Here is a 20,978-nt window from a genome sequence, read left to right as displayed (position 1 = left end):
CAATTGGGTTAACTTCTTCTGCTGCCCTCTTCTGCTTGTGAATGGCGCCCCCTCTTCTCCTTATATAGTTGCAAAAGGCTGGGTCGAGCAGTTGCTCCCCAAGCCCCACAACATCATAAATGATAAAAAATAAAAAAATGATAAATAATGCCTGGCCCATCTGCAATGCACAGTTGGGTTCATGAAGCGGAAAATGCTAATGCTAGGTGCTACTGGGTTGTGCAATCAGAGGGTATGAAACTACTCTAAGTGCCTGGACATGCACGGTCTGCGCATAGGCTCACAAGGGTGCCAGAACACTTCCTAGGCTAACCTGAACCCTAGAACTGGGATAGCTTGTCCACATGTACATGGGGGTAGATGTGCACATGACAAGAAAAATGAAAGAGGTAGTGTTTTTAAAAAAAAAAAACGCTATAGAAGTGTAGCATTAAAAAAACATGCAAAAAAGTCCCGGGGTAGCAACATTGGAGAAAAAATGCTATGAGAGTCAGAATGATTGGAGAGCTTGCAATGGCTGTGCGGATATTGCGATTTGGAAGAACGTTGAGGGAACCTTCATCACGTGCGATAGGGCCAATAACAGGCCTTTGCCTCTCTCTCTCTCTCTCTCTCTCTCTCTCTCTCTATTGTTGGCGCCTTTGACAAGCCTTTATCAAGTGACCAATCATATGATCAGAGCCACTGGTTTGGTTTGTCGATGACCAAGATACTCTAAGAATGTAAACATACCCTAATGATCTCTCTCTCTCTCTCTCTCTCTCTCTCTCTCTCTCTCTCTCTCTCTCTCTATTGTTGGTGCCTTTGACAAGCCTTTATCAAGTGATCATATGATCAGAGACACTGGTTTGGTTTGTTGATGACCAAGATACTCTAAGAATGTAAACATACCCTAATGATCTCTCTCTCTCTCTCTCTCTCTCTCTCTCTCTCTCTCTCTCTCTCTCTCTCTCTGTGACGAGAATATGTGCAGCCTTGGCCGACTTGAGAGGATGTGTTCGCAGGTTTAGTTCAAGGAACCCCGAACCAAACTTTGGCTTTTTGATATTTTGATGACCTCAGCTATGATGTATGGGGTGCAGATTTCGGGCCCCTCGGTTGTCACAGCAGAGCTGGCAACACTAATGGATGGAAAGGCCCTTGGTATCTATAATTTCCCGGATGATTAGAGCCAAGGTCCCAGTACCTCATGAGATTCCTAGAGCAGGGCTAGCTGCCGCTCCGGTGGTGATTACTAGATCAGTCTCTTTCATACATAGCTTGTAGGACCTTTCCCGAAACAGAAATGCCCGACTTGCATCTTCCCGACAGTTGGCCTTACAAGCTTTATTAGAAGCACGTCTTGTTAATGAGAATTCACGAGTATGTGAGCAAATTAATTATTTTGATGCTCTGCTACCTTGTGAGTTAGGCATTGGGTATTATAGTCAGGGAGTTGAAATTGGAAAGGATAACGACCAGCAAGATGGAGCTACTCCATTAGTAAAGTTGCAACTTGAGGATTCACCTAATTGTGAATCTGAGGTGGAGCTTAATGTTTGTATGGTGGCTATTGAGGAGTGGAATGACAGTAATAAGGAGACTGCCATTGTTCCATACTCTTCGGCATTCAAGAGTAACTTGAGTACAAATGAAGAGGTGAATCAAAATCATGATTGTGTGGAGAATAGGCATGATTTATAAGAAAAAGTAATATATAAGGAAAAACCGCATCCTCCAATACATGCAATGCCACGGCAGCTTTCCCCTTTTGTGTCATCAAAATGTGAAGAGACTGGAGTTCCGGCTGAGGCTAGGGTATGTCGTGTATGCCATAGGGAGCCAGAGATAGAGCTGCATTACGTATGATATTGCTGCGCATACTATGAGATTCGCGGGTGATTCCATTGCTTATTCAGGGAGGGTTTTGGACCACTTTCGAGAGTTATGGGATACTAGGATCGAAGATGCTTTGGTCTGTTCTTTGCTTGAGTTGAGGAAACAATTGCTTGTTGAGGCGACGAGAGAGACAAACTCAGCGGTAGGTTACGGACTATTTCAGGCCAGCCATTACCACTAGATAGCTAGACAGACAGGTTCTGGAGTAGAGTTTGGATCCCACCTCCAGTAGAGGCACACTGATTGACCGTGCGATGGACCTAGGGAGTTACAGGCGTCCACGATTACAGAGGAGGGCATCCCAGCATAGACAGAGATTACAGAGGAGGATTTGGATTATTTTGGTGTGCCACGCACGATACCCAGTCAGGTTTTTGACCATGGAGGGCATCAAGGAGATCCGACACCGATCGATGCTGAATTTAGTCTCAGGAGTAGGATTATCAGCTTCTTAGTAGCTTAAGTTTCTTGCATCCCTCATTATTTTGTACCTTTGTATTGACTAGAGAGTCTCTAGTCTTTCCCCATTTTCACTTTCACTACAACATTTTGTTTAGGATGTTAGTCTTTCTTTTAGCACACAGACTTTGTATTTTTTTTTTTCCGAGAAAAAGATCCTTCTATTAGTTAATGAAAACTGCCCATAGGGCTACATCCACCTCTGCAGGAGAGGGCTACAACAAGCATGATGGGGAGACTCTCCTAATGAAAAAACAGCATATATAGAATGAGGCTAAATCAAGAGATGGGAGGAGGGAAGAGCCACACAGGTGGAAAGTAGTGCCATCTGGGCACCCCCTGGACAATGGTGTAGAAAGCCCCAGGGCGCCAGAGTCGAAGGAAAGCCTCACGGCGCTCCCGCATGCGGTCGGAGCTGCCCTATAGTCCCTCAAGCTGTCCTCTGAGAGTATGGATCATCTCTAGCCAAAAGTCACGAACAGTCTCTGCTGGTGGCACAGGGCGAGCCTCAAAGATGCGGAAACAGTGGGCCCGCCAGATGAACCAGAGAGCTAGGCCGCTGATGAGCTCCCAACACTCCTCTCTCACTGCACCACTCCTCAGGAGTAAGATCTGTAGCAGGCTGGAGTGTAGGTCGCCCCCCCTGCATCACTATCATCCTGCTCGTGGAAGATAGCTCAAACTGAAGTGCCGGGCCCGTGAGGGTGGACCAAGCCGCTGCCCCCCAAGTGTATTGTCGAGCCGTGGAGAGGGAAGGCATCAGCCGAAGAACTCGTAGCCACACCTGCTGGGCCGAAGGACAATCCCAAAGACAGTGACGCTGACTCTCCACAAATTGGTCACAGGCTGCACATGCGGCCGAGAGACCACTATGCACAAGCGAGCTCCCTACTGTTGTGGCTCTGTGTGCAACCAGCCACTAGAACAAAGCGAGGCGCCTCGGTTGTCCGGAGTCCCATAGCCTCTGCCAAAAAGCTGCCAAGAACTCTACTGTGAGGCCCTCCTCCTGCCAATGACGTGCTGCAGCGGGGCGGGCCTCTCTCTGTGCTCCAAGTATATGACATCCAAGCCGAACAATGTACTGAAAAAAGGGGACTCCTCGGCGGTCTGTAGAAGAGAAGGGGTCCCTCCATAGCCACTCACCAGCATCCCATTGTACTCGTGCCAGTGGACAACACTCCCAAGCCCATAGCCTCCAGTGTCCTGTCTCAAGAGCTGCTGGGTCAGGGTCGATGACGCAAGTCCTCCCACAGATGCCCACAACTGGGATCCTCTGGAAACAACACTCTGCTACCTGTGGGGCCTCTACTGCAACTCGCTGTAATCGTCCCCCACCTTGAAGCTCGAAGAACAGGGCTGGGACAGTCTCTGAGCAAGCCCTGACTGAAATGAGAACCTCCAGTCGTGTGAAGGCTCCCCTCCACCGGGTTGCTACTGGCTCGAGAGGCGTGAGCCACTCAGGTGGAACTGACTCTGAGATGTCTTGACATATGCTCTGCACCCGTCTCATGCCCTGTAGCTGGACAGCCTGCACCTCCTCTGACAAACCTGTGAACGCTAGCCAGTCACCTAGAGAGCGCGCTGGCCATGGGACCCCAAGAAACATGAGGCCGACTCCCAACCAAGTGGCCTCTCTGAGTGCTAACCATGGGGTTCCAGACGAGGGGCTGCCGTAGGCGCTCCTCCGTGCACGTCGGCTGTCTCTGCTCTAGGCCACGCCGTAAGAGCTCCCAAGATGGAAGCAAACTCACAGCGAATCGGTCCTCCAGTCTCCTGCTCAAACCAACTCGACACAACTGTGTAAAGATCCATGTGGTCGAAGGTTGCCAAGGGCCTCCTGACTGAGGCACCCTGGCACGAAGCCTCTACAGCAAGAACTCCTTCTAGGGCTCCTCGCCTGGAAGAAGTCCTCTGACGACGAACTTCCCAAGAAGGGCTCTGCTCTGCTCTGCTGTGTTGGATCAATGATCCCAAGCCCTCCCTGAGAACAAGGAAGTGTGATGACCGACCAAGCCACCTTGGCTCGGGCAATCTGAGTGTCGTGACCTGACCAAAGGAAGTTCCTGATCAGCCTCTCTACCTGGCTGATACAAGAACTCGAGAAGATCCAACAAGAAGTGATGTACCACATAGTCGCCAACAACACCTGGTTGGCAACTACTACTCTGCCAGCCAGCGAAAGTCGTGCTGAGCTCCAATGTAACAGCTTTCTCCTGATGGACAGGAGAAGAGGAGCAATCTGCTGGTCGGGGGACAAGTCCAAACCAACCTGACAACCCAAGTACCGAACTGCAGTCCCTGTAGGAATCCACCTGAAACCCTCTCCTGGCATCCAATCTGGCACAGGAGCACTACCAACCGAGAAAGCCACTGTCTTTCTCCAATTGATCAGTGCGCCCGATGCACAGCATAAGGTCTCCAAAGCCTGCTCACATCTGTGTAAATTGGCCTCCTGGCCCTCTAAGTACAAGGCTGAGTCGTCGGCACTTAGCGTCCAGAAGCTCATCTCCCCGTATAGGGAGTGCTAAGCCCCTCAGACCAACCTGCTGTGACACCAAAAATCTGCTCATCGCCTCTGCATAGAACAAAAAGAGAAAGGGGGCAAGAGGACAACCCTGTCTGACCGATCGTGTGAGCATGAAGCGCTCACCTCTACCTCCTGCCAAAAGCACCTGACTGTGAGCCTGTCTATACAAAGCTGACACCCCTCTGATCCAAGCATCTGAGAAGCCCATCCTGCGTAGTGTGCCCTCTAGAAAGTCCCAGTCAACTCTGTCATATGCCTTCTCAAAATCGAGAAGAAGAATCACAAGGTTTTCCCCACGGAGTCGTGCCAGGGCAGAAGCCTCCCAGAAAGTGAAGATGTTGTCAAGGATACTGCGTTCCTTGACAAAACCTGTCTGAGTCCCATGTATAAGGCTCTCCAAAAGTGGCTGAATCCTCAAACTCAGAGCCTTGGCAAGAATTTTGTAGGCTGAGTTGAGGATGGTGATGGGGTGCCACTGTCGAATCTCATCCAAGGAGCCACCCTCCTTTGGAATGAGGTAAATCAGGCCCTCACTCATGCTATCCGGCATCACTCCTGTGTGCAGAATGTACTGAAAGGCACTACAAAGATCTGGGCCAAGCAGGTCCCAATACTCCAAGAAAAAACTGGGAGTCAGCCCATCCTCACCTGGACAGCTACCACGAGGGAGGGCCCTAAGAGCCGTGTGCAGCTCCTCAAGCTGAAGAGGTATCTCTAGCCTCTGGCGCATCTCTTCAGTCACAAGACAAGGCATCTGTTCCCAAACCTGCTCCGTGCATGCATCATGTCTCTCTGACTGGGGCTCAACCGACAGTAACTCACGGTAAAAGTCAGTAGCAACTGCACACGTATCCTCGGGCTCACAAACAACTGACCCATCGGGTCTCCTCAGCTGATTGACCTTGGCATGCGAGTGCCGAGGTCCCACTATTTGAAAAAAAGCACCTGTCACTCTGTCACCCACCTGAGTCCACTGAGATGCCTGTCGGTGAAAGGCAAACTCATGGCGCCTCTCCTCTGTGCAAGCAAGCTCCTGTCGAGCCTGCTGTAACTGCTCCTCCAACCATGGATTGTCTGGATGCTGCTCCTGCATCCTCTGTAGTGAAGCAATGCCTCGTCTGAGACGCTACTCCTCCTCTCTCGTTGCAGCCCGTCGAGCTAGAGACTCCTGGAGAAAAAAGTGGCTAAGCTGAGCTAGGCCTAAGGCCACTCTGTCTGCAGGTGGAGCCTGGCTGTCCATGCCCTCTGTCCAGAGAGCCTCTACCCTCTCTCTGAGTGCTGAGTCCAACAAGACCCGCTCTGGGATGCGAAGCATCGTGCTCCCACTCCTCTGCCTGTCAGCACACAGACTTTGTATTAGATTCACCAATTTGTAACTTGTTGGTCTCGTAGGTCATTTTGGCTTTTTATAGACGTCAATATATCAGTTCATTTATCTTTCTCACGTGTCGTGTCTCTCCCTCCCTCTCCCCCCCCCCCCCCCTCCCTTCCTTTGCCTTACACACACACACACACACACACACACACACACACACACACACACACACACACACACACACACACACACACACACACACACACACACACACACACACACACACACACACACACACACACACACACACACACACACACACACACACACACACACACACACACACACACACACACACACACACACACACACACACACACACACACACACACACACACACACACACACACACACACACACACACACACACACACACACACACACACACACACACACACACACACACACACACACACACACACACACACACACACACACACACACACACACACACACACACACACACACACACACACACACACACACACACACACACACACACACACACACACACACACACACACACACACACACACACACACACACACACACACACACACACACACACACACACACACACACACACACACACACACACACACACACACACACACACACACACACACACACACACACACACACACACACACACACACACACACACACACACACACACACACACACACACACACACACACACACACACACACACACACACACACACACACACACACACACACACACACACACACACACACACACACACACACACACACACACACACACACACACACACACACACACACACACACACACACACACACACACACACACACACACACACACACACACACACACACACACACACACACACACACACACACACACACACACACACACACACACACACACACACACACACACACACACACACACACACACACACACACACACACACACACACACACACACACACACACACACACACACACACACACACACACACACACACACACACACACACACACACACACACACACACACACACACACACACACACACACACACACACACACACACACACACACACACACACACACACACACACACACACACACACACACACACACACACACACACACACACACACACACACACACACACACACACACACACACACACACACACACACACACACACACACACACACACACACACACACACACACACACACACACACACACACACACACACACACAGAGAGAGAGAGAGAGAGAGAGAGAGAGAGAGAGAGAGAGAGAGAGAGAGAGAGAGAGAGAGAGAGAGAGAGAGATTGAATTATCGTCCATGGAGGTCATATATGACCTATAGGACCAGAACAAAACAGTACAAAGGATTTCGTCTCATACATATCAGCTAAGGACTGAGAGTCCATCGAGAGAGAGAGAGAGAGAGAGAGAAGAGAAGAAGAGAGTTTTAACGTCGTAGGAAACTATCCCAAGAGACCTTAAAGATCTAGCCGGCGAAGAGTTGAACTCAAGGCCTGTTATTAGAGAGAGAGAGAGAGAGAGAGAGAGAGAGAGAGAGAGAGAGAGAGAGAGAGAGAGAGAGAGAGAGAGAGAGAGAGAGAGAGAGCTTTATTAATGTCTTCGAAAGGCTGAACTCGACCTATGAGACAATATCATATACATGTGTTGATGCTCTAGGCATCGGAAAATAAAAAAAGGGTACAAGCTGAAATGAGCCTATACTATGCAAAAGGGTGTGGTAGGGTGGTGCATGTGGTGTACAATGTATAGTGTGGGTCCTCGTGTCAAGGTGTGCTCACGCATCATCAGGCTCAACTAGGGGCTGCAAGGTGATATCACCATGAGATGATAGGGAGGGTATCTAAAAACAAGCAACATATGTAGGGTAGAGAATGTGGTACATCGGTGGTGGCATGCTCAGGTATCTCTGGAATGGTGGATCCCCTTGTGCTGGTATATGACTCTGCTCTAGATACTGATGGTGTAGAGCTAGTATCCTCGAGATCTCCCTCTGGTGACACCCATGTGTCCTGTATCCTGGGAGCCTCTGTCTCCGACGTGCCCTCTGAGACTCTGCTTGCAGAAGGGTAAGCCCTCTACTCTGTGTAGGTAGTGTGGGGGGGTCTGGCCCTGCTCGTCGGAAAAACTGTGTGATGGTAGTCTGTGTCCTGCTATCCTGACTCTGGCGTGGTTGTAACAATTGCTCTCGAACCTCTAGAGCCGCAACGAGGAACTGGCCAAACCTCCTCTGCTCTCGGCCTATCATATGCTGTTGTAATGAGTCTCCAATGCCATATCTCTCTCTCAGCTTTGTATATGCTGGGCATCTCATGACAAAATGCTCCTCACTCTCCACCTCCGCCTGGCAGATCCGGCATGTACGCTCCTCTCGTGGTATGCCTCTGGCTGTGCCACTCTCAATCTCTAGCTGATGTGATGACACTCGTAGCTGGCCAATGCTGACCCGAAGTCGGTGCGGCATGTACTCCTGCATGCATAATGGAATCTCAATGAATCCCTGCTCTGAGAACCTCAGAAAATGCTCACAGTAATATAGCATTTTAGGAGGTAGGGTGTCTGTGGGCCTGCGCCATGTCCTCTGAATATATGTATGCCATATCTCATGTCTGATGACCCTATTCCGCTCAGAGCGTGAGACGGTATAGGTCGGGGCTTGGGTGTCATACTGGAGTGGTGGTAGTCTATCGATATCAAAACCGTGCTGAGCTAGCCAATCTCTTGTCTGGGCATACCATGAGCTAGTGTCCCCTGCCTGTGCCATCTCTCTAGATGCAATGAAGGCTCTATGAGAGATCCTATCTTGATCCATATCTTTGAATCTGTGAAGAAGGCAAACAGTCTGAAAGAGTGCCTCTACCAACATCGGTGGTGCAGCTAGCTCAGCTCTAATAATGTCGTGTGGAACTGATGGCTCGCTGCGAATCATCCTGGAGATCATAATAATCTGTGGCCTCTCTATCTGTGTCCATACTGAGTCTGCCAGTCCCGGTCCCCAAATGGCCGAGGCATACATGAGTGCAGGTGTGACTAGTGTGTCAAAGAGCCACCCCTTCGTCCGGGGCTCCTGGAAGTGGGCCTGGTGGCGCTGTCTCTCCATCAGAGCTAGTGATGCGTATCCTCTGGTAAGTCTATCTCTGGCTGCCTGTGTCATGGAGAAGGTCCCTGATGCTGCGGTGAATGTAACCCCCAGATATACATATGAGCCTGTCACCTCTATATCCCCTCCAACTACTGTAAATCTACTCTGTCGGCGAATCTGAGCCGATGTATGAAATATGAGAACCTTGGTCTTGCCAAGGTTCACCGTGAGTTCTCTCTATGAGCAGAAATCATCCAGGGCCTGCAAATGTAGTTGTAGTCCCTCTGCCGTCTCTGACATCAGGACAATATCATCTGCATATAAGAGTATGTGTACAGTAGTCCCTGCAATATCCACACCCTCTCCACCCCTGTGCAAGATGAAGTCTACAATCTCGTCAATGTATAGACCAAAGAGTGTAGGTGATAGGGGGCAACCTTGTTTCACACCAATGGTGCTCACAAGGGTGTCAGATAATCCACCCGGGCCTCTCACTCTTCCAGATACATGCTCATACAATGCATGGATCCCCCATGCCATCTCCTCTCCAATCCCAAGCGCAGCCAGACGTCTGAAAAGTCTCTCTCTAGGTACTGTGTCAAATGCTTTGCGGAAGTCCACGAAGCAGCAATATAATCTCCTCTTCCTCACCTGTGTCTGGTCGATCAGACAACGAAGGGTGAAGATATGATCAATAGTAGAGAAAGCTCGACGGAAGCCTGCCTGTCCTGGTGTCCTCATGCCCTCTCCCTCTGCTAGAGAACTGAGCTCCTCCTCTAAAACCGCGCCATATAGTTTGGCCAGTATAGGACCAATCATGATAGTGCGATATGTGCTAGGATCCATGGCATCCCCAGATTTGTGGATAGGCACGATGGTGTGCTCTGTCCACGACTCTGGGAATCCCTCTGAAAGCGCACGGTTGAAGAGGTGTGCAATGAGTGGTGCCAATGCATCACAGCCATATATAAGATGCTCTGCCTGTAGGCCTGCCTGATCTCTAGCCCTCCCATGCTGTAGGTGGGATATAGCTTTCTTCACCATGTGGGTGGTGAAGAAAGTAGATGATGTGGGTCGGGTAGCCGATGGCGTAGGTATGGGTGGCTGTCCTGGGATCTCATATAAGCTCTCGGCATATCTGTGCCATGTCGCTGGGTCCTGAATAGGAGTGGATGGCCTGGGAGGTCTGATCCGACGCCATGCCTCAGCACTATCCTTGCTCATGAGTAAATGATAGATGTCCCAATACTGGTGCTCCTCCCACTCCCGTCTTTTACGACGGGTAAGTGTCTGCATCTTGCGCTGAGCCTGGCGATGTGTAATCTCCCCTCTGATCTCCAGTATACGTAGGTGTCTGTGTAGATCTCGACATTCGTCGTCATACCACCTGTTTTGTGGCATAGTGCCAGTGCGTGGAGGGTGTGTGTGTATGCGATGTGGGAAACTTTGAGTGGCTGACTCGTGTAAGATGGATGTAATGTGTGTGGTGAGTGTGTCCAGAGGTGCTGTGGGGTCTAAGTGTATAAGGTGCTCATGCAGGTGATGTATATTAACAGGAATGAGCTCATGAGTGAAAGAAATGGTAGTGTAAGTGTGAGGGGGGGAGGTGGGGGGGTCAGCAAGCTGTGTAGCAAAAAGGGAGAATGTGAGATAAGTATGATCCGCCCCTATCGGTGTGCGTGCAACGTTGAAGGAGTGTATAAGCTCTGCTGTCTGGGTAGAGCCCAACAAATAGTCCACTGTGCTCTCTCCGCCACTGTGTGGGAAGCAAGTGAATCCCCCAGAATCTGGCCACCTCACCATCCCGTTATAAATAACGAGATGGTGCCTGTTGCCAAGCTCAAGAAGGTGTCTGCCATATCCAGTGTTGTCCTGTTCCCCATCTGCAGACACTCTACTCACCCCCATGTCCTCTGCATCAAGTGCCCTCATGATCTCCAGCTGCTCCATATCATAGATCTCACATTGTCGGCTCTGTGTCCTCCCGTTGAAGTCCCCATGAGGAGGACTTCCCCGAGTGATGTGTAGTGAGAAATGTCCTCCGACAGTCGAGAGTAGGGGTCCTGGATAGCATATCGTGATCCATGTGGTGAAAAGTAGCATATGGCAATGTATAGCCCTCTCTCGTGGGTGAGCTCTAGCCGTACCCACATATAGCATGCCTCCTCGTCTCTACTCATCACCTGTATCCGGTTGTGTAAGCTCTGTCTGAATAGTATGGCCACCCCTCCTGACCCCCGAGCTGTACTCTGTCTGGTGATGGTCCTGTAAGTCGACTCCCACTGGAATCCTGTGACTACAGGTAGTCCTCTCTCTGGGCTCTCATGTGTCTCCGTAAAACATACAAAGTCATGCTCACTGATGATCTCCTCTAGGCGCTCCGGATGTGTCCATATAGAACCATTGCAGTTCCAGACTGCCCCTATGAGTGGTGTCTCCTGTGCTAGTGTATGTGTCTCATAGGTCCCGAATCCCTATGAGATTGGGCGGCCGTCGATGAAGATTCTACCATCTCGAAAGAAGGCCTTTTTACCTTCTTTCCGTGCCTGAAGGACCCTGGGCATGCATGATTTCCTGTGCTCGATCTACATCCTAGTGAGGTCCTCGTCCATAAAGATATGGCCGCCCTGGAGGCCTCGTAAGAGCACCCTTTTGCGAAAAAAGGTGGTGCGGTCCTCATCTCCTCGTAACTGCATGATCAACGGGCGAGCTCGAGTGGTGTCACGGCCAGCTCGCCATGCCTTTGTAAAAGGCATAGTCTCTTTGTAGCCTAGTTGGCTACAAAGCTCTCGTGCATCCTCCTCTGCTGAAGGTCCCTCTTTAAGGCCAGTGATCCTAACATTGTGTTTCCTCATATGGCGCAATCGCTCCTCCTCGAGAGTAAGCTTAACCCTCAAGTGCTCTCCCATGTGAACCTCCTCGCATACCTCCTCCTTGATATTCTTTTTAACTACTTCCACCCATCCCGATTGTTTGGCCTCCATTTCTGTCTGGATCTCTTCTTTGATGTCTGCTTTCCATTTATTTTTGATCTCTACTTCTATGTCTTCGAAGCTCGAGATTTCCCCCTCTTCCCTGGAGATCCGGAGGTGGTTGATGCTTTCTTGTATACGGTGTATCTCCGTGTTGGAGGTGTCATGGAGTTCTTCGAATGCTTTCTGAGAGAGAGAGAGAGAGAGAGAGAGAGAGAGAGAGAGAGAGAGAGAGAGAGAGAGAGAGAGAGAGAGAGAGAGAGAGAGAGAGAGAGAGAGAGAGAGAGAGAGAGAGAGAGAGAGAGAGAGAGAGAGACTGACACTGACACCCCAACCCTTCTCCTGGTGGTTGAGGAACTTCCTGGATCAGTCTCCTTCATGCTTAGTTTATGGGACCTCCCCAGAGAAAAATATGCCCGGCCAGCCCGATTCCTCCCGGTATCTAGCGCTGCAAGGGGATACAACATGCTGGTATATTAGATACATCTATGTAAAAAATTACACTTCAAATAATTCAAGACAACTAAAGCTAAAGTGGATAGTCGAGGAGATTTTTAGGTGGGGCATGTATAGCTCATCTTACGGGGGAGCAACCGTAAGATGAGCCATTTTTCCTCGAATCAACTTCATTTTTGTTGCCTATGCTAAAGATTCTTTTCTCTTAAATGTCTCTCTGTTGTTATGTTCTTTTTTTTTTGAGTTTCTTAGTTCACATGCTTGTTTTAGGTGCACATAACACAAGGAGACTATGATGGCCGTGCAGTGATCATTTCATGGGTCCAAACTTCCAATCAAGCTCCACATGTGGTGTCATATGGACTAGCAAATGATACTTCTCATTTAATTGATGTGGGCTCCAACATCACCAGCTATACGTTTGCAAATTACAAATCTGGATTCATTCACCATTGTGTCATAAGAGACCTTATGGTAATGTGCTTCTATGCATTCAAGTTATGATTAACCTTTAAGACATGCAGTGTGCTGCCAGTTCTTCTAGTCCCCTATGTGTCAATATTCAATGTTCGTTTTCGTACACAGTATGATACAAATTACACATACAAAATTGGACAAGGAAGTCAAGCTCGGGAATTTTGGTTTATTACACCTCCAGAACCAGGTCCAGATGTGGCATACACATTTGGCGTGATCGGTACATATTTATTTGACATGCGTTTATAACATAAATCTTCATCTGTTTTTGTGCTTGGTTTGTGTTTGCTTGATGTTAATCTGCTCGTGCAAGTTCTGTATTATGAAAAATGATGTGCGTGTTGCTGCATACCACTTTGTTTATAGAGTGTTTAAGCTTACAGCATGGACATATGATCAAATTATTATTGTGTGGTGGAATGTCAGTGTAACCTCAGATGTTTTCATGGCAGTCTTCTTGTTTAATAATCATGATAGAAAACTAGGTGATGCTCTCTATAGTGGATAATGCTGAGACTATGCATGTTGAGCCATTTTTCTCAGTTTGAAATTGTAATTCTTTAGGAAAACACGTTTTTAGTTTTGAAGCATTAAATGAAGTGGGCAAGGCTGAGGCTTTTCAGGTTGAGCTAGTTTGACTGAACATGAGGTGTATTTCGTCAGGAAAAGAGTTGACTATACGACCAGTAGGACTAGACTCAAGACTAGACATAATAGACAACGGGTGTGGAGCTAAAATTGTGTGGTGGAGTGATGTGGAGAGGGGAAAGCATCACATGTCATGAGTATTGCCCCCCAAAAGATAGTCAGCAAAGTGATCCTGTTTGCTAGTCATAACTCTAAGACAACAGTGTGGAGCTAAATATACCAATACAACATAAGAGAAGTATCGGGTGGTAGATTGATGTATGGAGATGTAGCAGGAAAAGTATGTCGTGCTCTCTACTATGGGTGCTCCTCGGTGCAGTATGCAAGAAATTTCACTAGTAGACTCCAAACCCAATGGAAACTCAACTACGGAGTCTGGCTGGCAGCACACTCAGCTCCAAGCTGAGGACTCACGGGTATAATGGGGGTGTCGAGGCTCCAACTGTGCAGGGAGAGTGCAGATGTGCAAGTGCTAGACTGAACACAAGACTCTAGACTCAATGACGCATACGGCGTAGAAAACCAATTGAGCATAGATACAGCCATAAAGGGCAGCCAACGGCTAACACAAATATCTCTAACAGTCCAGCTACACCTATCTCCGAAGTGTGGTGGCGGTGAACTGGCCACAATGTCCTCTAGACCACTACTTCCTAGGTCTGCCACGTGGCACTGCCCAGGCAAGAGTCCACCTAATGTGATCCCAAGGCCAACTGTAACTGCCTGTTCAGTGCAAGTGACACAGTAGCCATTCATTTCACTCCACTTAGCCATCACATCGAGATCTCGTTAATCTGTAACAGATGTCTAGATGCACCAAGTTTAAATCATTTATAAGAGAAAATGCTACGACATTTCATCTTTCCAACACATACTCTAATGATACACACATAAAAGAGCATGTTCAATCTAGGGAATTTCCAATTCAATGTACATACTTTCAAAAAGTCGTTCCACAAAATATTGTCAGCTTGTCAGTATCCCTCAAAACTCAAGGAGAAACTAGTGACTTTATTCAATCTAAGCAATCTGTGACAAAGGAGTGGAGAGGCTTCCCTCTTGGGCAGTCCGCACTGCTCCAGATTCTACTGGTTGATTCATTGGTTACTCTTGGAATAGACACTACTAATAATCCGAAAGCCTCAAGGCTCAAGGTACAGTTCAAAACCGAAGAGAATGTGCGAGATTCTCTTCACCCATCCACTTTGCATCGAGAACCAAAAAGTCCCCTTGACCAAATTATTGATGGACCTAGCTTACCTTTCTATTCTTTTCTTGTGCCCTGCATTATTCTAAATGAATTATTGAATGTATAAGTGAGGATTTTCCTCGCCTGCGACATCAGGGAAAATAATTCTAAAAGAATTATTGGATTTATAAGTGAGGGGTTTTCCCGCTTGCGACATCAAGAAAAATAATCTAAAAGAATTATTGGATTTTTAAGTGAGGGTTTTTCTCGCTTGAGGAATCCGAGTACAAATATTTCCAGTGCATCATTCAGAGTAATGATGGTAGCACTGTGAATGGGACCCCTTGCTCTTTGCGAGGGAGTAGGAGCAGAGGAAGGCATGAGCCTCAGCAGGAGAAAATCGCTCTGTCACGTGCACATCTAACCCTATGTGTCCGTGGACAAGCTACTTCATGACAAGGATTGGGTTGGGTTCAGTTCAGTTTAGTTAGCTTAGGAAGTGTTCTGGCTCTTTTGTGAGTCTGTTCGCAGACCGTGCATGTCCAGGCACTTAGAGTAGATGCATATCCTCTGGTTGCACACAGCATGACCATTAGATTTCAGTTAGAACCCATCAGGAGCATTTTTATAGTGCATAGACCTATTTTCCCTATTTTAGCCATTTTTCACTTATTATGATTAAGTGACTTTTGTTGGAAAACTAGGTAGGGCAATTTGACAAGCAGATATATAAGAAACCCTAGCGCTAGCACTTTCTTGCAGAAGAGGGAGCAGGGACTAGACATCCGACAGTGCACCTTCCCCAGCCAGACCCCCCCCCCCCCCCCCCCCCCCCCCCCCCCCAAGCCTAGCGTTTTTCATCAAGACAGCCCTGGCGTTTTGCAGTTGCAGATCAGCCCTGGCAGTAGCAGATTCCAGCATCCAGTCTAGCGTTTTTGTATCAAGCATCAGATCAGCCCTAGCGTTTTTGGAGCAGCAGGCAACCTAGCATTTTGCAATTCCTTCGCGACGGATTCAGCATATGCATTAGCGTTTTCAGTTTTCAGTAGTTAGCAACCACACCTCAAGTTCTAAACCTCGCAGATCTCACCCTGCCGTAGCAGATCCTCGCCGCACGGTCAGATCCACCAAAGTTTGCAGATTCAGCCTGGAAAACGCAGATTTCAGTGCGTCGTTGTCGCATCGTCGTCATCACCGTCGTCACCGACATAGAGTCAGAATTCAGCAGATAAAGATTTGCAGATTTCAGCCATTAGCGTTTTCAGATTTCAGCCCGTCTCGTCGTCGTCCTCATCGTCGTCGACATCGTCGGCAAGTCCAAAGCATTGTAGAGATTTGTGCAATCAATAGTAGACCGCTCTCGCCATAGAGAGTGGGGCCTTCGGAGGAGGGTTTGACAACATTCTGATGTCGTTTTCTTCTCTCTCTCTCTCTCAGTCTCTGCACCTTCATTCACAGTGTCTACCACTTTATTTGTGATCATTTGCACTCTCTCACTAAAAGAACGGAAGGCTCTCCCTTGCATAAGTAAAGGGAACCTTGAGCACAGTTCGGAGTACTCATCTTGAGCAAAGTTCAACATTCACTTCCGCTGCACCTTACATTGGTATCAGAGCTTTGACAGTGTTCTGTATCACGCAAGGAAAGAGCCACAAGAATTTTTTTTTGCTTGTTGCGGTCGCTCGTAACCCAAGTCTACTTGGGTGTGTCGATTCCTAATTGTGTTTTTGAAGAGTGACAGGAAACCCAAGAAAGAAGGGCTTGTCGAGCCTCCCCTTGTGTCTCTTTTCACTCATTGAGAGCGGACCGTGCAGTTAGCGGCCATCCAATCGACGTGAGGTGGGAAAAGCAACCTTGGTGTGAACGCAAGGCCGCCAAGGGGTGCGCCCTCGGGAAAGAGAAGAGCTTGGGTAAGAGACGATCCTTCTCTAACATAGATTGCAAGCTAAAGAAGAACCTCAAGAAGCTCAAGACTCCAAAACCTCAAGACTCAAGAACCCAAGAACCCAAGAGCCCAAGACCCACAAGAACCCAAGTTCCTCCTGAACTTAAGAACCCAAGACTTTAGTGTATGATTATCACCCGAAGCGGAATGGATACTTTGCATGAAGGTGATGAGCATGAGGGTGGTGAAGAAGAATTTTCCCCAACAGGAGGTTTTTCTGACCCTCCCGCTTTCCCATCTACGCTACGGTTTGAACCAAATCCTATGGAGGCTTTGGTCAAGACGATGATAGACATGATGAAACAACAAAAAGCGTGGCACGAAGAAAGATTGTTAGCCTTAGAGCGTGAGCGCGAGCAAGCACGTTTGGCGGACGAAGAAAGCATTGCAGCCTTAGAGCAAGTACGCTTGGCGGTCGCAGAAAGAAAAACAGAATTGGATCACGAGCAAGTTGTTCATTCTTCATCTCTCTTTTCTAATGTGTAGGCGCAGATTGAAAAGAATTGGGAGAAGGAGACTCTCTCAGTCTCTTCTTTTCCAAAGCACGACACACATGATTTGCATGATCAAGATGTGATTATTCGCGAGCATGATGACTTGCATGATCAAGATGTGATTATTCACGAGCATGGCGATTTGCAGGCTAATGATGTGATTGTTGTCAAGGATGATAATTTAGTTGATACTTTCTCTAGTGAAGCTAACCTCATTGCAGATTCGATCAATCACGAAGAACCGATCTTGGCTCTCGAGTCAAGGTTCAAAGAACCCCCACAAGAAGTATTATGTGTTTGAATGATTAGTCAACATGCATTGTTCGAGTGTTTCATTCGTGATGCTTTCTTGTATTTTAATCACCGTCCTTATGTGATCCCTTTTCATAGGCATGACATATTGTACAATGAACATTATTCACTCATGAATGAGCACGGATGTATGCGGATCATTATTGAAAAGATGAAATGTTTGCATTCAAGGAATTCACATTCCATGTCTCTTCCTTGGCATGACACTGTATCCGAAAGAGCACAAGAAAATTAAGCATCAAGTATCGGCATTTCCATTGTGATTTGCCACAGTTGATTGATTTCGATCAGAAAAGCAAGTTTCGATTCCATTGTTTGCGTGTGTTTGATGAACGGTTTGGCACTCCGTCTATATGTTCATCTACATTGCATGCACAATCTTTCAAGAAGGCTAGAATTTTTTCTGTCACTTTACATGGAATGGGTATGTTCATGTTTTTGTGTTGGAAGTGGTTTCAGGAGTTTTCATCCTTGGAGATTCCTGAAGAAGGTAGACGCATGACTATAGACGAAGTTGAAGCATTGAAGGAGCCACAGATGACTTTGTGTCGCTTTTGGCGGGGCCCAGAGAAGCAAGTGTTGCAGACCTTTATGAAGTTCAAGTATCGCATGACCCACACATCAGAGTGAGCCGACGAAGAGTCCTTTCCAGGATTTCAGACGCTGTTGGCGATCTCCCTCGACGCCATACAGTTCGGTACCAGTACGTCACTTTGAAAAGGAGGGGATGTCACGTGCACATCTCACCCTATGTGTACGTCGACAAGCTATTTCATGACGAGGGTTTAGTTCAATTCAATTCAGTTTAGTTAGCTTAGGAAGTGTTCTGGCACTTTTGTGAGTCTGTTCACAGACCGTGCATGTCCAACACTTCGAGTAGATGCGTATCCTCTGGTTGCACACAGCATGGCCATCAGATTTCAGTCAGAACCCATCAGGAGCATTTTTACAGTGCATAGACCTATTTTCCCTATTTTAGCCATTTTTCACTTATTATTATTAAGTGACTTTTGTACAAGTAGATATATAAGAAACCCTAGCACTAGCACTTTCTGGCAGAAGAGGCAGCAGGGACCAGACATCCGACAGTGCACCTTCCCAGCAAAAACCCCGCCCCCCCCCCCCTCAAAGCAGTTTACATAGTGTTTCTGTAGTAGACCCCAGATCAAGCCTAGCGTTTTTCATCAAGACAGCCCTGGCGTTTTGCAGATCAGCCCTGGCGGTAGCAGATTCCAGCATTTAGTCTAGCGTTTTTGCATCAAGCATCATATCAGTCCTAGCATTTTTGGAGCAGCAGGCAACCTAGCGTTTCGCAGTTCCTTCGTGACGGATTCAGCATATGCATTAGCGTTTTCAGTTTTCAGCAGTTAGCAACCGTACCTCAAGTTCTAAACCTCGCAGATCTCACCTTCCCGCAGCAGATCCTCGCTGCATGGTCAGATCCACCAAAGTTTACAAATTCAGCCCGGAAAACGCAGATTTTCAGCATCTGCGTTTTCAGCGCGTTGTCGTCGCATCCTCGTCATCGCCATTGTCCCCGACATAGAGTTAGAATTCAGTAGATAAAGATTTGTAGATTTCATCCATTAGCGTTTTCAGATTTCAGCCCGTCTCGTCGTCGTCGACATCGTCGGCAAGTCCAAAGCATTGTAGAAATTTGTGCAATCAATAGTAGATCGCTCTCGCCATAGAGAGAGGGGCCTTCAAAGGAGGGTTTGACAACATTATGGTGTCGTATTCTTCTCTCTCTATCTCTCAGTCTCAGCACCTTCATTCACAGTGTCTTACCACTTTGTTTGTGATCATTTGCACTCTCTCACTAAAGGAACGGAAGGCTCTCCCTTCCCTAAGTAAAAGGAACCTTGAGCACAGGTCGGAGCACTCATCTTGAGCAAAGTTCAACATTCACTTCTGTTGCACCTTACACGCTGTGAGGAACTAGAGCGAGATCAGCCCAGGGGTTTTGCACCTTGAGTTAGGGAGTAGATCCACCGTCCAGGAAAGCAGCGTTGATGCTAATATCTTTGTAGGAATGGAGTCGCAAAAGTGATATAGGGATACCGGGCCCTGAGCATGGAAGGTGAGATCCAGAGGCGAAAACTTTGATTCTCAAGGATCTTGAGTAAGGAACAGAAGAGGTTCCTACTACCTAGGAAGAGGGTTCTGCCCTAAGTATTAGGAAGCAGAGGCTTCTGACTGATCCAAAACGTACGTGGTAATATGTTCGTTTCAAGTGTTTGTATAGACTTCTTCCTAGTAATAAAGATACTCTTACGTGGCGCGGGGGGGGGGGGGGGGACCTAGCTCATCTTCTGGTCCCAAGTACCGTGTCGATCTTCTTTCTTTTTCGTTCTTTCTCTCTATAGCAATTGGCTTCATTATTAAGTGAAAAATTCTATTTATCTGAGTCTATTCGATATTGCTATGCACTCCCGTTTGTGTGAGCAGCAACATAGTATATCACCATGTCTGTGCATTTATTGTTAAGTAAGATGCTGCTTTTCGCATCTTGGAGCGTTCCGAGAAACGGCCTCTCGAGAAGGTGATGTCAAAGTGTTGTATGAATTCAAGGGCTCGATGGGTGTCTTGATAGTGTGAAAAACGTGTCAAACTTGACTACTTGACTCCCATCCTTGAACTCCTTGGTTTTCTTTCTCTTTTTCTCACCATTTGAACTATGAGAAGAGACGAGACTCCTTTTTTGAATTGCTAGATTGCTTCTTGTGCTTTCTAGACTTTTTCAAGGATCTGCCTTTCTTGCTTTTCGTGCTTTTTCTCCGCTTCTTCCGCTTTTTCTTGTCTTTACTGGAACTAGAGGACAAAGAACTATTGGAACTCTCTAAAGACCAAGAAAAATTTGGGTCATCTGTGAAACGAACATGCTTCTTGGATTTTCTAGCCACCTTGATTTCCGACCAGAGAACTCGGGAAATTTGCTGATTTGCTCTTCTTCTAAGAGTGCTTTAAGCTTTTCATTAGCTGGTTTGTCTTCTTTTCAAGAGCTTCTTTAAAATCTTTCTGCGGGAATAGTTTCTGCTTTTATGTACTCTGCTTTTTGTTTCATTACTGACTTGAGAGAAAAACAGATAGCTGTAATAGACTTGGACACTCCAAGCC

General features: G+C 47.7%; 1 protein-coding gene across 1 annotated transcript in view; it reads left to right on the top strand.

Moving 5' to 3' along the window:
* Positions 1–20,978, top strand: part of LOC147422779 (purple acid phosphatase 2-like) — a 111,263-nt gene that overhangs the window by 32,407 nt on the left and 57,878 nt on the right. Inside the window, exons 2-3 of the mRNA XM_086502372.1 lie at positions 13,067–13,270; positions 13,382–13,493. Of these exons, the coding sequence (XP_086358498.1) occupies positions 13,067–13,270; positions 13,382–13,493 (316 nt within the window). The remainder of the gene's footprint in view (positions 1–13,066; positions 13,271–13,381; positions 13,494–20,978) is intronic.

This window comes from Adiantum capillus-veneris, chromosome 27 (genome assembly GCF_014529385.1).
Source record: "Adiantum capillus-veneris isolate H3 chromosome 27, ASM1452938v2, whole genome shotgun sequence".
In the NCBI taxonomy this organism is placed as follows: domain Eukaryota; kingdom Viridiplantae; phylum Streptophyta; class Polypodiopsida; order Polypodiales; family Pteridaceae; genus Adiantum; species Adiantum capillus-veneris.
The sequence above is the reverse complement of the archived record's forward strand: the minus strand, read 5'-3'. Positions and strand labels throughout refer to the sequence as shown.